Source organism: Eumetopias jubatus, unplaced genomic scaffold (genome assembly GCF_037043125.1).
Source record: "Eumetopias jubatus isolate StellerSeaLion01/CBP00866 unplaced genomic scaffold, mEumJub1_p1.0 scaffold_3, whole genome shotgun sequence".
NCBI classification, from domain to species: domain Eukaryota; kingdom Metazoa; phylum Chordata; class Mammalia; order Carnivora; family Otariidae; genus Eumetopias; species Eumetopias jubatus.
The window spans coordinates 193,423,485-193,441,238 of NW_028274809.1; the positions used below are offsets into that span (position 1 = coordinate 193,423,485).

The window sequence follows — 17,754 nt, forward strand, 5'->3', positions numbered from 1 at the left end:
GTGGCCCATCACTTATGAAAGGACCCCCAGAGAGGACAGGGTCTCCTAGAAGAATGGGTGATGCACATGCAGAGGAGGGAGCAGACGCAGCCTTTCCAGGTAACTGAAGACAGAAAAACCTGGCTAAAGCCAGGCAGGAACATGGATGCTGAAAATGGAGTGAACCATCAGACAAAGGGGTCTCCTGTGTGGGACCAAGAAATGGGACAGCGGGAAGCCTCTGAACGCCTGACTCTCCCTGCTAACAGTCCCCCGGAGGCTGGGCTGCAGAGGAGACAAAACGAGATGCACAGGAAACTGCAGTCATTTCGGAGGACACAGCTTAGGGCGAGGTGGGCACTTGGTGACCCAGCATGCACCCAACCTTCACGGGCTCCCAGGGCTCAGGGACCCTTGGGGCCTACCCGCCTGCCTGCAAAGGGCCGCTCCTCGCCAGATCCCATATCCTGGAAGGGTAGGGGCAATCAGCTAACAGCACAGCCACTTACAGGAGGCCCGCGAGGGACATCCTCCACACGTCACCTCCTGCCACCGGCACAACCACGCGGGGACACAGGCTTTATTCTCTCCGCTCCGCAAATGACAGAAGCAAAGGTGAAAACCTTAGTCACTTACTACATCACAGAGCCAAGGTCTGCCTGACTCCAAAGGGGACAGATGAGAGGCAGGCCTGAGAGGAACATTTCACAAGACTTGGGGACACAGTGGACGTGGGGAGAGAGGCAGACTCAATGTGACACTCAGGTTTCCAATTTTGGGCAATAGACAATGTCATCATTCACCAAAAAGGAAAACCCAGAGGAAAGAGCAGGGGTGTGCACGGGTGGCTGTGAACGGCCGCCTGGGAGTATGAAACAAGAAAATACAAAAGTGCTCCTTTCAGGTCTGAGGGCACCGAGCCACCAGTCCCCGGGGGAGAGCGGGTACGGATGCCCACGGGCTTCGGGAAGACAGCGCAAGTGTTACCAGCGCAGCAGGAGTCCTGGGTTAGACCCACAGCTCTGGCTTGAAAAAATGACAACGTACAGGGTGGAGAGCAGAGGAAATTGGAAAAGCGAATAAAACTGTGCACCAAAACCCCAGCAAACGGCATCTATGAAGGAGGAGGCACCATTTCTGTTAAGAGAAGAACAGCCTGAAGAGCGTGTGATGTGGGGACTGTGCAGAGGTGTGCACACAGCACCGAAACAGGGACAGTGACCAGCAAGGAGCCTGAGGGCCTGGGGAGGACATGGATCCCCAGAGCCAGAGAGCAGGGCACGGGGGGGGGTGGAGGCTGTCTGCACAAACCGCTACCTGGCAGAAGGGGTGGAGCAGCTGGGCCTCGCTGCCCGTGCCCGGCCAGCTCCAGGTGAAGCCAAGCAGGGGTGGCCCCCCACAGCCTTCAGCCCCTCAGAGCCCAGAGCCGGGCACAGAAGGGTGGGGGGGGGTCTGCTGGGCAAGCAGGGTAAACAACTCCAGCATCACATATGTTTCAGATGCTTCTAAACCATTTCAGACCCTGTTATCTTAGATTCTGAAATCTCAAGAACGCTGATTCCGACATAAAACCCCAAACGTACCAGGGCACCAGAAGATCTGGAGGCCCATCAGAACAAGCAGCCTCGTAAAGCAGTTACGACCCGTGCCGGCGACACAGCGCTTCTTCCAGTATCCAAACCCTCCCGACCACGGTCACCTCCCGCACAGGCCAGCCACCCCCCAGCCCTGTGACCCTCCACACCCCCACGCCACCCCCTCACCGCCTGCCCCTTTCTCCCGGCCCGCACCACGATGCCCTTGCGGGCCTCCCCCCACCACCCCTCTCTCTCTAGCTCTGTTGGCCGCAGGCCAGACCCCGCCCAGGAATTCCGGGTCCCCTTCCCCGCCATCACTCCCCCCACTTCCCAAGTCCTGCCCATGCCTCACAGGACGCACAGCCGAGAAGGGCCCTCAGTGAGAAGACAAGATAAAACATCAAAACCAGGAACTACATGTCTTAGCAAAAAGATGGGATGGCTGGGGGCACCTGGGTGGCTCAGCGGGCTGGGCGACTGCCTTCGGCTCAGGTCATGATCCTGGGACCCCGAGATCGAGTCCCGCATCGGGCTCCCCACTCAGCGGGGAATCTGCTTCTCCCTCTGACCCCCCCCTCATGTTCTCTCTCTCTCTCATTGTCTCCCTCTCAAATAAATAAAATCTTTAAAAAAAGATGGCTGTTACTCTGCACATGTTTTTCTAATTAGTTTAATTACTAGTGTTATACTATTGTGTCCTAATATCGTTCATCCTGCTTCAGCCACGCAATGAGCCAAGCTGGTTTTGGGGGTCTGTGCTAGGAAGCTGGCTGTCTAAAACACTGTTTAGGAATAAGCATTCAGTGTTCCAAACAAAATTTTGGAAAACAACCATTTTAAATTAGAAATAAAGAGAAAGACTTAAAGAGTTTAATTAGTACCAGCTTTAGGCACAGTTCAGTAAAAACCAGCGTACTTGATGAACAAAGCACGAAACTTCTGTGGATCTCTCTTCTCTATGACACAGGGGGAGACAGCGAGATGAACTACGCTCCTGTCCTGTCAGACTCACAAAACTCTCACCCTATGACTCAGTTAGTTTATTCGGGTACAGGAGGGCAGAGTCTTCTATTAAAAAAAAAGGGGGTGTTAAAAAAACACAAATCACTTGTGTGCAAGTTATCAACATCCAAGCAAAAAATGTTCAAAATCCAAAATCTTTTTTCATTTATTCACTTTGAGAGCACCGATTAGGGCCTGATATCAGAGCACTAGCGCGCTTCCAGAAGACAAGCTCTCGATGTCACATGCAGTCAGAACTCCCAGCAGCGTGCTTCCTCCCCGGGAGGACAGGGAGCTTCCGTACTATAAACTCAGCTGCCCATGATTCTGATGACTTTCCCCATGTGGCCTCCTTCGTCTTTCTAAGCAATGTGGCATTAAATCCAGCTAAAACTGACTTTTAATATTGACAAACTCTTAGAAAGCAAACGCAATCTACAATTAAAACCCATTACCCAAGGTAGAACAGTGAGATGTGCTAGCACAAGTCCCCGGAGGGGTGTGATGCCGCACGCCCCGCGGACGCAGTACCTGTGAGTGCAGCTTTCTGTGCAGGTCCGAAAACAACGCCGCGTCCGCTTCTCGTCTTTGCCGTACAACTGAAAAGTCAGAAAAGGAAAGGGGTGTGTCAACCATGTACACTGAAATCCTTCTTATGATCCTGTTTCACCCACGGTAACAGGTAACTGACGTCCGAAAAGAATCCTGAGCCTAAGAATCGAAATAACTCACCAACAAGTGACACTTTAGCTCTACAAATTTGGCCAATGCCTTTCATCTCTCTGACGTTTGTAAAATATGGACAATATGAGGCTGGAATCAAAGTTTATGAGAAAGTTAGCCAAAACAATAGAAATGATGGGACCGTTTAGATTCTATCTACAAATATGAATAAGCAGTCCAGTGAGGCCCACTACAACCGGCTTAACTCATTAATGACTGCCTGGAAGGAGAGATGTAAAGTAAAAATACCGTGGGAATGGTAAATTCAAAGGGCAATAACCAAAACCTTTATCGTTCATGAGAGCCTGACTTGGAACCACATGTTGTAATAAGCATTTCTGTGAACATGGATAGCAAATACTAGTAAACGTCTTCAGACGCCTGCACTATAACTCACTAGTTTCCCGAAAGCCACAGTAACACGCGAGGAGCCCATGCTCTGATCCGTTCCATGAAGGATGAGGCTACACACTGGGCCCGGGCCCTGAGGGAGGAGACCCACTCACCCACACCTGCAACACTGCACGCACCAGCCGTGCACGCGGGCCTCTCACAGGAACCCAGCCACCCCTGCCCCGGAAGAAGAGGCACCACCTTCTTCACCATTAGCTAACAGCAGCAGGACTGGTTTCTTAAAATGTCATCAGCGAAGTTCACTTAGCTCTAAATGCTCCAACTGATTTGCAGAACGACAATAACTGGCTTGATGGCCAATACTTTTCCATATACATCAGCTAGGAACGGGTCTTGGTATCATGTTCTGATCTTATGAACCACATACCAGAAGTTTCATCACCCCAATCGCATCTGCACTATCAAGTCATCCTATGCAGATAGGTAAAGCAATCTTTAAAAATGTATTGTTACAAAATGCGTTCAACTAAACTAATGCAATTAAAGTCTAATATAACTTACTTCCTTTTAAAACATATAAAAATACTCCAAATAAATACAATCATCAAGTTAAGCAAGAGATGTTCTTTCTATAGAATGAGACCGACACTAATTCATACATGCAAAATAATCATGGGACAATAAAAAAGTAATACAAATAAAAATAAACAGAATATTCACCAAAAAGTGATGTTTTATCTATCAGATTGCAAAACAAATCTTTACTTACAATGTACCCCACTCACTAATGTGAAAAATTAAGAAATCGTTAGGTGTTAAAATTCTGTCACACATGATGAGTTTTGTAATTTGTTTCAGTATAAAACATACTAGCATTTTATATTTTAAGTCAGCCATATAAAATGGAAAATTATTTTTGTGTTATTCAACAACTAATCTACCAAAGCCTGTAATCAAATATCAAAAATATTAAAATGTAAAACTTGCATCTAAGAACTAATGAAATACAGTAAGTGAGTGGAGACCGTTACATGAGAGGACCATCAGTAACACCCCACCGACAGCAGCTGAGCCACCGCAGAGCCGGGGACTACGAGGGGGTGCTGACAGTGAGGGGCACCCAAAAGAAGCGATGGACACCTGGTGGGAAGAGCAGAAGAGCGCGCTGTGTCAATACACAGCAAGCCTCCTTAAAAACGCAGAAGATACACACAATTCAACTATGCATGGCTAAAGCTTTCTTCTTAAAGGAAATCCCAAGACTTCCTTGCAATAACCACTCCAACAAGGTCATTGCCAGTCCTGTGACTCTGAGTTTAGACAAACTGTTTTCTTTATTTAAATTCAATTAGCCAGCAAGTAGTACATTAGTCTCGGATGTAGTGTTCAATAATTCATCGGTTGCGTACAACACCCAGTGCTCATCGCATCACGTGCCCTCCTTAATGCCCGTGACAAACTATTTTTAACAACTACACATATGCGTAATATGCTTACCAGGAGGCCTTGAAATGTAAATTTGCAAAGGAAATGATCTGTTAGTATAGTACCTATCAGCTGGAGTTGTCACTAATAATCCAAAATGTGAGATACTCTGAAGTCTGAAATACAAAAATAATCTAAGATGTAACAGTCATCAGGATTCAAGAAGAGTAGTGTTCGTAATTACGTTCAGTTTTATAGACAAGAAATGTAAATAAAAATAAGATTTTAGAGGTTAATAGCAGGATAAATACTCCATTCGTGGCCCTCCCATAAATAATGCATCACACTCAAGAACACCATTGGACAGGTCGTTCGGGGCTGACTGCTCAGAGGCCTAACAGAGCCAAGGCAAGGTAGTCGAGCACCACTGCCTGGCCAGCAAGGCCGCCTCCCCTCCAGCTGGGCTACGTAGCTCGCAGCATGGCACGCAGAGACCGCCGGTCAGACGCAGTGAAGGACGCACAGTGGGGGCTGGAGACCATGCCTCCAAGAAGGGAAGAAGGGAAGTCCTGGAAGGCATCATTATGGGTTGGCCAACACAGTCACAGGCCAGTCGGAAGCCCATCTTGTCTGGGCAGTTAACAGCCAGGACTTAGCAGGGAGAGCGCGCTGACCTTCACGGCAAGGCCTGCTTTGCTGGCAGCCGAAGCGGGGTGTGGACAGCCCGGAGAGCTGTGAGGAGCAGGCCTCCAGAGAAAAACCACCCTCCAACTGGCACGAGACGAATTTTCCTACATGGATCCTTCTGTGCAAAGCCTCCCTCCCTCAGACAGTCCCGAGTACAGGGAGGCGGCAGAGCCCCACCTCACACCATCAGAGAACAAACACATCAGTGACCCCATGCTAATGAATGAAAAGCTTTCTGTACCAGCTGAGAATGACAATGTTCACAAGTTCTAAAGTACTAGAAGTCTGGATGTTGACAATCAACAGAAGTAATACTGAGCTGCTTACTGCCAAGAGAATGGTCTACACTATCTGGTCAAAATGTGCATAATAAATACTGCAAAAAGCACAAGACACACAGGAACTCACCTAAGCCCTTCGTGTCCTCCATCTCACATTAAGCTGCTACATGGCATTTAAAACAAGCCTCGGGGCGCCTGGGTGGCTCCGTCTGTGAGGTGTCCCACTCTTGATTTCGGCTCAGGTCCTGATCTCAGGGTCGTGGGATCAAGCCCCAGGTCAGGCTCCATGCTCAGCAGGGAGTCTGCTTCTCTCCCTCTCCCTCTGGCCCTCCCCTCATGCTCTCTACCTCAAATAAATAAATAAATCTTTGAAAAAAATAAAAAATAAAGCAAGCCTCTTGCACTATGTTCTAATAAAAGACACAAGTTGTCTGTGTTTTTAATATATGTTTTTGTATGCACATAGCAGCACCTGTAATTACACTGTGCCTGGAACCACACGTGCACACACGTGTGTATATATATGCACGTACACAAGTTCAAGAATCCTACACACCATAGCACCAAAGAAAAATACGTACGTTCTTTCTTGATTTTTTCAGCTACAAGAAATTCATCTCTTTCAACAGTTGGGGCGAAGTTGCTGCCAATAACTCGCACAGCATACTGGAACTGCTGGGCTACGTCAGCTGCAAGGTGAACAGAAGGATGCAAATTACTGCCAGTCAGGGTAAGTTCTGATCACCTCGTGTTTCCAGGCGGAGACAGTGGGCTGGGCACAGCTATCTACCTCCCACCTTCCTAAGGTTTCAACCAAGGGGACAGAGGAGCTATTAAGAAACCAAAGCAAATGAATGAAAAAAATACAGTTCCATAAAACAAGAAAGGGAGACAGTAACAGGTCTGCAGTCTGAAGAATCCTAGGAGACAATGAGCTGGGCTCATAATCCTAAAAAAAGGAGCAGGGAAAGTCACAGCCCGAACACAGTCCGTGAGAAACAGACCCGCTCCAGAGAACTCCCAAGAAGCTCCAAGGCTGACTGGCGTCCACAAAGATGGAAAATCAAAGAGGGTATTGAGAAACAAAGTGAGCCAACTAACTTAACAGACCATGTTTGCACCTCGGATCGAGAGGACGACCTAAATACGGATGTCTGCCTCCACTCCCTTCAACAACCTCACTAAACTGAGAATAAAGAATTTTGTGTTTGTTTTTACAAAAGCAGAAACCCACAAGGGCAAAGAAAACAAGGCAGATACCACACCAAAGGGAAGTCAACCAGTGTGAAAAGCTGGAAGGCAAATGGATTGGTGGGAACCGGTTCAGGACGGTGAGACTTGAAGTTCAATGTCCGCGTGGGAGGGCGGAAGGGGCACACAACACAAATGCCAACAAGAAACTCAGTTCCCTCTGCAGAAGCCCAGGGAGGCTCCGGAGAAGAGGAAAGACCACAGCACGGAAGACGTGAATGAACTGGGGCAGAAGAGGACTGGTGGGAAGTCTGGCTGGAAAACAGACTCCTGGGCCCTCTACCCCTTCCCATTCAACCCAGACAACCACGGAGGACCTCACCCAGGCAAATCACAGAGGGTCTGGCTGAGACACTAGGTCAGCAAAGGACATGAAGTAAAAGCAGCAGACTGAACTTACGGATCCCAGCCCTCCTTCCCAGACACTGGGAGTCAATATTCCTACACGGTAACACTAGCAACACCCCTACCTTCCCACTGAAGCACCATCACCGCAGGGTGCACCCCAACCTACACCAGGCAAAAACCATTAACAAGACAAAATCCCCAGACAGTCCCACAGGCACCATGTGCAGAAGTGCCTTTGCCGGTCACTGGAAAAACAAGCGAAGAGAAAATGAGCAAGGATGCAGACCTGAGCATCCAACAACAAGCCAAGCCCAGCCAAGCCTAAGTGATGCTTACAGAACGTCTGCTCACCAATTAAAGAATGCACATTTTTTTCAAATACACATGGAAAGACTACACCGGGGGTCACAAAACGACCTTTATCAAATACAAAATAACTAAAATTATTCGAAGTATGCTCTCTACCAATAACAGAATTAAACCTGAAATCAGTAATAGAATGATATCTGAAAAATCCTCAACCATCTGGAAGGCAATCAACATAACACTATATAACACGATGGCCAGAGAAAGTCTCAAAGAAAATCAGAAAATATCTTGAACAGGTGCGCCTGGGTGGCTCAGTCATTAAGCGTCTGCCTGCGGCTCAAGTCATGATCCCAGCGTCCTGGGATCGAGCCCCACATCAGGCTCCCTGCTCGGTGGGAAGCCTGCTTCTCCTTCTCCCAATCCCCTTGCTTGTGTTACCTCTCTCGCTGCGTCTCTGTCAAATAAATAAATAAATAAAATCTTTAAAAAAAAAATCTTGAACTGAATGAAAATGAAAATACAACACACTAAAATATTTGAGACGCAGCGGAAGCAGTGTTTAGAGAAAAAATGTAGAGTATAAAATGCTTTTATTAAAAAGGAAGATGGGTCTCAAGTCAATAATATCAGCCTACAGAATAAAATCTAGAAAAAGAAAAGCAAACTAAACTCAGACCATTAGGAAATAAAGACAAAAGTAAAAAAATCAATGAAACTTAAAAATAGGAAAAACAAAATCAGTGAAACCAAAAGCCGGTTCTTAAAAAAACAAAACAAAAAAAACCATGGAATGGAGAAACATAAATTTGCGACCAAGACAAGACAGACACAAATTTAGGAATCAAAGAGGTGATATTGCCGCTGACCCCATAGAAATTTTTGAAAATGAAGGCTAAATAACTTCTGTGGATAGCCCCTCTTCAAGGAGCTGGTATGCCGTAACACCCAGCCTGTAAGTGTGGGTGACTCAGTGTCTTCCCATTCGAGAGGAGAACGTGGAAATGGGGAAGAGCACCAGGCAGAGGAGACATCTGACAAACACACCTCAGCCAGGTAATCAAGGTCAAGACCACAGTGACCACTGTAATGAGTGACTTAACAGGATACGCCCTGGATACCAGGTGATGAGAAGGGCACTCTGCCTCTGGGACCTTCCTCCCAAACAGAGAGAACCACAGTCTAATCACGAGGGAAAAAAAACACCAGCTAAATCCCTACTGAGACATTCTATAAAATAACTTTTAATCCTAAAAACTGTCAAGGTCATCAAGAAAATAATAATTTTTTGAAGTCTGAGAAACTATCAGAGCCAACAGGAGCCCAAGGAGACATGACAGCTAAAGGTAACACGGTACCCTTGAAAGAACCCTACAGGAGTAAAGGGACATCAGGTAATTAAGTGAGAAAATCTGAGGAAAGTATGTAGCGAATGCATCCTTAGATACACTCACTGGAAGAATCATACCATGCTAATGTAAGACACTAATAAAAGGAAAGGTGTGGAGTATAAGGGGACTCTCTCTGATAGTCGCAATTTTCCTGTAAATCTGTACTCATTCTAAAATAAAGCATACTGATTCTAAACCCCATCTTTCACCAATCATGATTTATTGATCTGGAATGGGGCCATGGTATCAATGTTTCCGGGGGTGCCTGGGTGGCTCAGTCAGTTAAGCAGCTCTTAATTTCGGGCCAGGTCATGAACTCAGGGTCGTGAGATCAAGCCCCGAGTCGCATTCACGTTCAGCACAGAGTCTGCTTGAGATTCTCTCTCTCCTTCTCCCTCTGCACTGCCACCCCCCACAGCTCACTCTTAAGTAAATAAATAAAATCTTTTTTAAAAATTATGTTTTTAAAGCTCTGTTTTAGGGGCACCTGGATGGCTCAGTTGGTTAAGCGACTGCCTTCAGCTTAGGTCATGATCCTGTTGTCTTGGGGTCGAGTCCCACATCGGGCTCCCGGCTCAGCGGGGAGCCTGCTTCTCCCTCTGACCCTCTCCCCTCTCGTGCTCTCTCTGTCTCTCTCTCTCTCTCTCTCTCAAATAAATAAGTAAATAAAATCTTTAAAGCTCTGTTTTAAAAACTTTAAAGAATAAAGCAACTTAAATGTGGGGGGAAAACAGTTTCTTCGGTAAATTCAAAAAAGAATCTCAGCCCACATCGTATAACATATAAAAATTAACTCAAATATGTCACAGTAAGCGTAAAACAGAAGCCTACAACACTCTTAGGGGGAAAAAAAACAACAGAAGAAGAAGTCTTCACAAAGAAGTCTTTGTGATTTGGAGTTAGACAAAGAGTTTTCACGTAAAATACCAAAATCGTGAACCATTAAAAAATGTGACACACTGGAGTCCATCCAAGATTAAAACTTTTGCTCTGCAAAGGACACTGTTAAGAGAATGAAAATACTGAGAAAACATCTGCAAAACACAACAAAGGACTTGAATCCAGATAAATAGAACTCTCAAAACGCAGTAAAGGGGGGAAAAATCCAAAAACTCCCCCCCCCAGGAAAACAAAAGTTTTCAACAGACAATTCACCAAAGATGAACAGCAAAGAAACACATGACAAGATGCTCAATGAAATTCTTCATCAGGGAAACACAATTTAAAACCACGAGACGCCATTATTCCTCTATTGAACCGCTGCAATAAAAACAGACGGCCACCACCCAGGCGGGGAGCTCTCTGAGCTCGGGAGCTCTTCTCACACACTGGCCGGTGAGCATGAAGCCGGCACAAGCGCTCTGCCAAACATTCTGACAGTTTCTTTAAAAGCGAAGCATACACTTTCCGTGTTGCCTAGCAATCCGACTTGTAGGTATTTACTCCACAGCTGCCATCCACCTGCAAGGTGTCTCCTCGGTAGCTTGGTCACCCAGTTCCCACTTTTGCCCCCTTAAATTATCCAAGTCAGACTGATCTTTTTTTAAAACGTAAATAGTATCATCGCTCTGCTTGAACCCTCCGAACACACACAGAATAAAATCCAAACTCACTAGGACAGCCTACCCGACCCGGTCCCTTGTCACTTCACTAATGCACCTCCTGCCTCTCACCTCCCAGCTGCTCTGGCTACGCACTGGCCATGCTTTGCGGTCTTGCCAGTCCTTAAGCACACGACACCTGCTTCCAGCTCAAACCTTGACCGTCTTCTCCCACATCTTCCCAGGACTCCTTCCATGTCACTTGGTTCTCCATTTAAATGTCACCTTCTCACATGGCCTTCCTATCTCAAGCACACCCAAACACACACACATGCAAGGCAAGCATATAGCACAGAATGTGTTCAGGACTTGGTGAATACAAAGGGGGTAAAAAGCAAAAGAAACCAAAAGCAAAAAGAAATAATCAGAGTGTTTCTGTGGAACCCTAACATTAGCGAGTAGTTTTAATTTTCTTCCTCATACTTTTCCACACTTTTAAAGTCTTCTAAGTGGTAAATATTAATTTTATAAATACATATTAAAAGTGGCATTGGGGTGCCTGGGTGGCTCAGTTGGTTGGTTATGCGTCCAACTCTTGATCTCAGGGTTGTGAGTTAGAGCCCCACGTTGGGCTCCACACTGGGCATGGAGCCTGCTTAAAGAAAAAAAAATGTGGAAGTGGAAACTACTTGCTTACAAAGGGGTACCTGTAAAACTATTCTACTTAAAAAATACTTTTAGATTCCCATGATCCTGAGTTCTACAAAAACTAGTTTACTAACAACCTATTCAAGTACATCAGACTACTATCTCTGCTCCAAAGTTTCATCAAGTTTTGACTTTTCTAACACTCAAACCTCCTCCACACCAGAAGCAAGCTCTCCCTCTCCCCCCACCCCCCCCGGCCCCAGTCTCTGCACAAGGCACCTGTGGTCCCGTGCAGCATCTCACCTCGGCCTCATCGGCCGCCTTCCATTTCCCCATCTCCTTGCCAAACAAGTTTGCCATCTATCTTTCTTGCTGATATCAAATATTTGAAAATCCATCTGCTATTTTTAAATAAAACCCACCTAAGTTGCAGGGGTAGTTGCATAGAATACAGACTATTAAATTCACAGTGGCAATTTTTCTCTGTTTAGTGAGCCTAACCATCAAAGATTAAAATGCGAAATATCAAACAATGTTGACCACAAATTTCTAGTTTAATACTCCCTAAATCCTATTCCGTTTCTAGAGTACATCTAAGCTCAATCAGTAATTGGAAGAATAATTCCTAAGCACCTACTCTATGCCAAACACCATGGGCCCAAGAGCAGAACAGAGCATAGTGGTTAACAAGGCAGTCTTAGTGAGAATCCGAAAAATGAGGCAAGTAACTGCACAAGGTGATTAGCCTGTGGTCAGAGCTGCTCAGAAAACTGAGCAGGACGCCACGACAGCAAATGACGGGGAGGACCTCGTGAAATGGGCTGCTTAAGGAAGGCCTCTCTGAGGAAGCTGCCCTCTGACGGGGAGGAGCCTGCCACGTGAAAGGACACGAGGAGATGCAGAGCACTACTGCGTACTCTGTTTCTCAAAGGACACCAACGCCAATGGGTCCTAAAATCCAAATCATAAAAGCTAAAGTCATTCCGTTGACACCCAGGTGAGGAGTTCCAGGCTGTAGCTCTTTAATGATTGGCTCAGTCCAAGATTTAAAGAGTATTCAGGGCGCCTGGGTGGCTCAGTCGTTAAGCGTCTGCCTTCGGCTCAGGTCATGATCCCGGGGTCCTGGGATCGAGCCCCGCATCGGGCTCCCTGCTCCGCGGGGAGCCTGCTTCTCCCTCTCCCCCTCCCCCTGCTTGTGTTCCCTGTCTTGCTGTGTCTCTCTCTGTCAAATAAATAGGTAAAATCTTAAAAAAAAAAAAAAAAAAAGAAGAGTACTCAAGTTTTTTTTTTACCACGAAACACCCGAGGAATGCATTCTGTCCCCACCTCCAACCTGCCCTGGGTGTCGGGAGCCCGGAAGGGAAGCCAGTGCTCTGCTGCCCAGCCTCTGAGATCTCTCTGAGGAGAACCGGGCACCAGCGGATTCAAGGATACAGCATCGGACGAGTACCAGAGAGCAGACACCGTGCTGATCTGAAACAAGCAGGTGTTCAGAAAAACCAGGTGAGGATGGAGGCGAGAGCCCGTGCCACAGGCAGGGCTAGCACTGTGCTGCCTCCACTCAGCACACAGGGAAGTAAGCTGGCAGATGCTACACAGAAGAACAGGAAGGAATTAATTCAAGACATCAGGTTCTGGAACCAGAGATGTGGGTTCCTATCCCGGCCCTGCAATTCACTAGCTCAGTGACAGCGAGCAAACTACTTACTCTCTGCACGTCTGTCTCCTCAGCTACAAGGTGAGGATAATAGTAAGTAGTCCAACCGTCCAGCATCACTGGGAGCTACATCCACTAGCTCACGGTGCAAGCACAGTGTCTGGCAAGTACTTGGAAAACGTTAGCTATTTTTATTATTATTATTAATCTGAAAATGTCATTTCAATGCATGTTATGTCTACCACAGCCATTAAAACCATAACTCAACAAAGCACCCAGCTTTTGACTTCTCAGCAAGATAATCTGTTCTTCATCTTGTAGATTACACGTAGGAAACAGATGAATTCCTTCACCTGATGTGATGAGCTTTCTTCTCTAGAAAGGACCGTCTGGCGGCAGTGCAGAAGAGGGGCTGGAAGAGGTGCGACACCAGGGCAAGAAATGCACTGGGAATGCATGGTCTCAACTGTGAAGGCTCCGAGAGCACTGAGACGTGCGACCACGAGTTTTTAAACAACTGCTGCCTTTTATATCCCAAAAGGGTTCCACACACACTCAGATCAAAGAAAACCGAACGGAGAGATGCACGAAATCCTCGCGGCTCAGGGGAGTGCAAACACTGCAGCTGGGAGCTCTCGAGGGCTTCCCGAGGTGGCCGGGGACAGACAGTGAACGGACTGGTAAGGTCGGAGTCTGTGCCTCGCTGCTCCTTCCACATGCAGACAACGCAGCTGTCCTACAGGCCGGGACGACACGCCAGCTAAAGCACAGGGGTCCGGGCGCCTGGGTGGCTCAGTTGGTTAAGCGACTGCCTTCGGCTCAGGTCATGATCCTGGAGTCCCGGGATCGAGTCCCACATCGGGCTCCCTGCTCAGCGGGGAGTCTGCTTCTCCCTCTGACCCTCTTCCCTCTCGTGCTCTCTATCTCTCATTCTCTCTCTCTCAAATAAATAAATAAAAAATCTTAAAAAAAAAATAAAAATAAAAAATAAAGCACAGGGGTCCGTGGAGCTCTGGGGCCAGCGGCGCCGCGTCCCTCCGGACGCAGGTCACTGGGACGGCATGCTAGTGTGGCAAGTACCAAGCTCCCACCGACCCCTACAGAATCAGAATCTCTGCAGGCGGGGCCCACAAGATTCATTCTGAGTAAGCATCCCATGTAAACAATTCAAAGTGACAAGGTGTGAAGACTTAGCTATAGTAAGATACCCTACTGACACAACAGATACACTGCTGGGCCACCAGCGAGCCCACCGCCACCCTGCCATCTGGTTCTCCCCGACCACAGGGGATCCAATGCACAGCTCCAGCTGAACGAAAAGCAATGCTCCAAGACAAAAAAACAAAAAACATTGCTCTAGATCTGTGGTTCTCAAACTGTTTGGTCTCAGGGCCCCTTTACACTCTCAGGATTGAGGATCCTTAAAAGGATTTGTTTATTTATATAGGTTAAATCTATCAATATTTACTGTATTAGAAATTTAAACCAAGATTTTTATATATTAATTCATTTTAAAATAACAATAAGCCCACCAAGCACAACTTTAAAATGAAGCCTAAAACTCTGAAATTTCAATATGTTGACAGACATTTAGTGCACATTTCAACATACATTTAACATAAGCTTTAATGTCTAGTTAATGTATACTGATTTCCCCAAGTATACATAATCAAGGGAAGACCATAACTTATTGGGAACATCATCAAGAGTTCCTCACCGTTTTTGGAAAATCATGACACCAACAGCAGTACCACTTGAGGTTCAAGAGCCAGCAAGACAAGACTCCTTCCTCTGCACTGCAGCTCAGGACACACTCCCAGCGCTGCTACAGATCAGGGCGATCATCTTAATTCAATGCACCACGTACTGTCGTCATACCTAAGCATTTATGTTGAAATACTTACCAAATAAAAGCTCCTGTATTTGTTATCTCTTGTTAGAAAGAGGATTACGAAGTATGGAAAGGAAAGTTGCCCCTGACAGAGGTGAAACGCTGTAATACCAAGAACACTGTTCCAAAGACAGAAATGACTATCTAAAGATATAAGTAAAATGTGCTCTGGGAGAGAGGCAGAGGTATAGAGAGACTTTTCCAGGCACTGGCTAGCAGTATGCATTTCAAGCAAATTCTCAGGCTGGAAAGCTTGAGAAATGATGGTTATACTAACTTTACAAAAATGTCACATACCATTAGAGTTAGGTGCTTTGTTTCTGAGGGTCCCTTCAAGCCAACTATAAAAAAATTTTAAATACTTTATGAAAAACTGATTCATAAGAAACTCCTATTAAAAGTAACAAGGGGCGCCTGGGTGGCTCAGTTAGTTAAGCGTCCAACTCTTGATTTCAGCTCAGGGCTCAGGTCATGATCTCAGGGTCCCGGGATGGAGGTCCACATCAGGCTCCCTGCCCAGCAGGGAGCCTGCTTGAGATTCTCTTCCTCTCTTGCCCCTTCCCCTGCTCCCCCTAGCTCGCTCGCTTGCTCTCTCTCTCTCAAAAAAAAAAAAAAAAGTAACAAGTCTCAGGGAGCCTGGCTGGCTGTCATAGAGCATGCAACTCTCGATCTCAGGGTCGTGAATTCAAGCCCCACATGAGCGGAGAGCTTACGTTAAAAAAAAAAAAAGCAACAAGTACCAATTATTCCTCAATACCACAGCACTGAGAAAGCAATATTACAAAAGTATAAGCCCAACTGTGACATGACATTAGAAAAAGAATTAACCAAATGTGCTTTAATCTCCTGGAAGGGATGAAACAATCAAAAGGACCCTCAAATTTTTTAAAAAACATTTTTTTAATTGAGAAACATCATGCTACCTCACAATAAATGGCCTTCAAAGTCCAGCTGTGACAATGGGAACAGACGGTGGTGTGGAAACTGAGGACCCGCCGGTACAATGAAAACACTGACGTCAGAGCGAGTCATAACCAACAAGCTTAGCTCTTTGTCCCCCTCCCCAGAGCCGCTCCCAGGCCCCCCCGCAGCCACTCAGCTCTCTTTAAGCATCTCCTCGGAGGCCTTCCCTCCCCCTCCCCTCCCCCCACCCTGTCTTCATTTCGGCTTTTACCGCTAACACACATCTACCTTGCCATGTCTCCTCCACCAGAAGGCACATTCCCTGCGGAACGGCTTGTCTGTGTCTGTCTGCATCACCAGCACCCGGCTTAGTGCCTGGGGGTGGCGAGCCCACAGATCCGCCGGCTGAACAAAGTGACAGAGTTAAACTTCGTAAAATGGAGCAAGAACTGTGTGGAGCTGGTGTCCCGTAATAGGCCAAAAAAAAATCCATCTTTATCCCTTCACCCTTACCACAGAGCATCAAATAAATTATGCACCTCCTTGTCATGAATCATGAAAGATCCAAATTTAGTCTAAATATTTTAAAAGTAATTTTGTTTAGAGTCTTCCAGCAAAAGCTGCACAATTTTGTTGCCACATCGTGGTGAAGGAACGGCAACCCAGTTCCTTCGATTACCCAGCAAACTCCTCCACGGTGCATCCCCAACTCACCTCTCCGCCCAAACACACACCCAGAGGGCCAGCCCGTGCCATTTTTCAAGGCACCGCGAGCACATAACGTCTTGACACACGGTCCAGGGCCGGGTTTGGGAAACGGTATTTGCAGGGCGAACCCTCCAGGAGCAGCTTTGTTCAAGGGGCAACCCTCAGGCCTTAGAAGGAGGACGTAGCAGGTAACAGTCGTACACAGCCCTCCGCGCCCTGCTCGAAGCCGCCAGACCCCGCCGAGCGGCAGGGAGGAGGGTGCGGCTCGCCACCAGCCGGCACCCCCTTCGCCGCGCCACCCTCAGCCCGGTCCCAGCCGCGTGGCCCGGCCCAGCCCACCGCTCTGCCCGCGCCCTGCCCGGTCGCCCCGCTGACTCTCGAGAGGGCGGACGCGCTGGCGCGCCGCCTGCCCCCGGCCTCAGCCCCTGGACCGCGGCGCGCGGGAGCGCTGACTCAGCCCCGCCAGGGCCCGGCCTCCCTCCCGGCCCCCCGGCCCCCGCCCCGGGGGCTGCAGCACTCCGCAGGCGGGCGGGCGTAGCCCGGGGCCGCCCTGGCCCGGGGCCGCGAGCCCCCGCGGCCTCACGCGGACGGCGGGCCTCCTGGACGTGCCCCGAGCCGCCGGCCCAGCCCCGCTACCTTCGCTCCTGCCCAAGATCCGGCAGCACAGGTTCTGCAGCAGGACGTTCGGCGACTTCTGGTCCGGGCTCGCCATCCTCGCCCGGGGCGGCCCGGGGGAGCCTGCGGAGCGCCTGCCCTCGCCCGCCCGCAGGTTCCCGACGCCCCAGACAGGCTACGGCCCCGCGGGCAACGCCGGCGACGAGGCCGCCATTTTAACGGAACCCGCCGAAACCGCGCGCCTTCCCACAGTGCTCCGCTTCTTCCGGCGCTTGGGGCACGGGTGCGCCGGCCCGAGAGCTCCCCGCTCCGTCTGCGCGCGGTCCCCGGACCACAGCCGCCAGGCTTGGAGGGTTCCGGCACCGGCGCCCCAGCCGCTCACTGCTCTAGCTACCCTCGATGCTCCCGGTGCTCAGACCCCCAGACACACTCGTCCCCGCCAGCGGGTCCGGACCGACCAGGTGCCC

General features: G+C 48.3%; 1 protein-coding gene across 1 annotated transcript in view; it reads right to left on the reverse strand.

Annotated features, from left to right (window-relative positions):
- Positions 1-17,510, reverse strand: part of TUBGCP3 (tubulin gamma complex component 3) — a 73,391-nt gene extending 55,881 nt beyond the window's left edge. The window contains exons 1-3 of the mRNA XM_028087365.2: positions 17,309-17,510; positions 6,610-6,717; positions 3,090-3,157 (exon numbers count right to left, since the gene is read on the reverse strand). Of these exons, the coding sequence (XP_027943166.1) occupies positions 3,090-3,157; positions 6,610-6,717; positions 17,309-17,384 (252 nt within the window). The 5' untranslated portion in view covers positions 17,385-17,510. The remainder of the gene's footprint in view (positions 1-3,089; positions 3,158-6,609; positions 6,718-17,308) is intronic.
- Between the last annotated feature and the right edge of the window lie 244 nt (positions 17,511-17,754).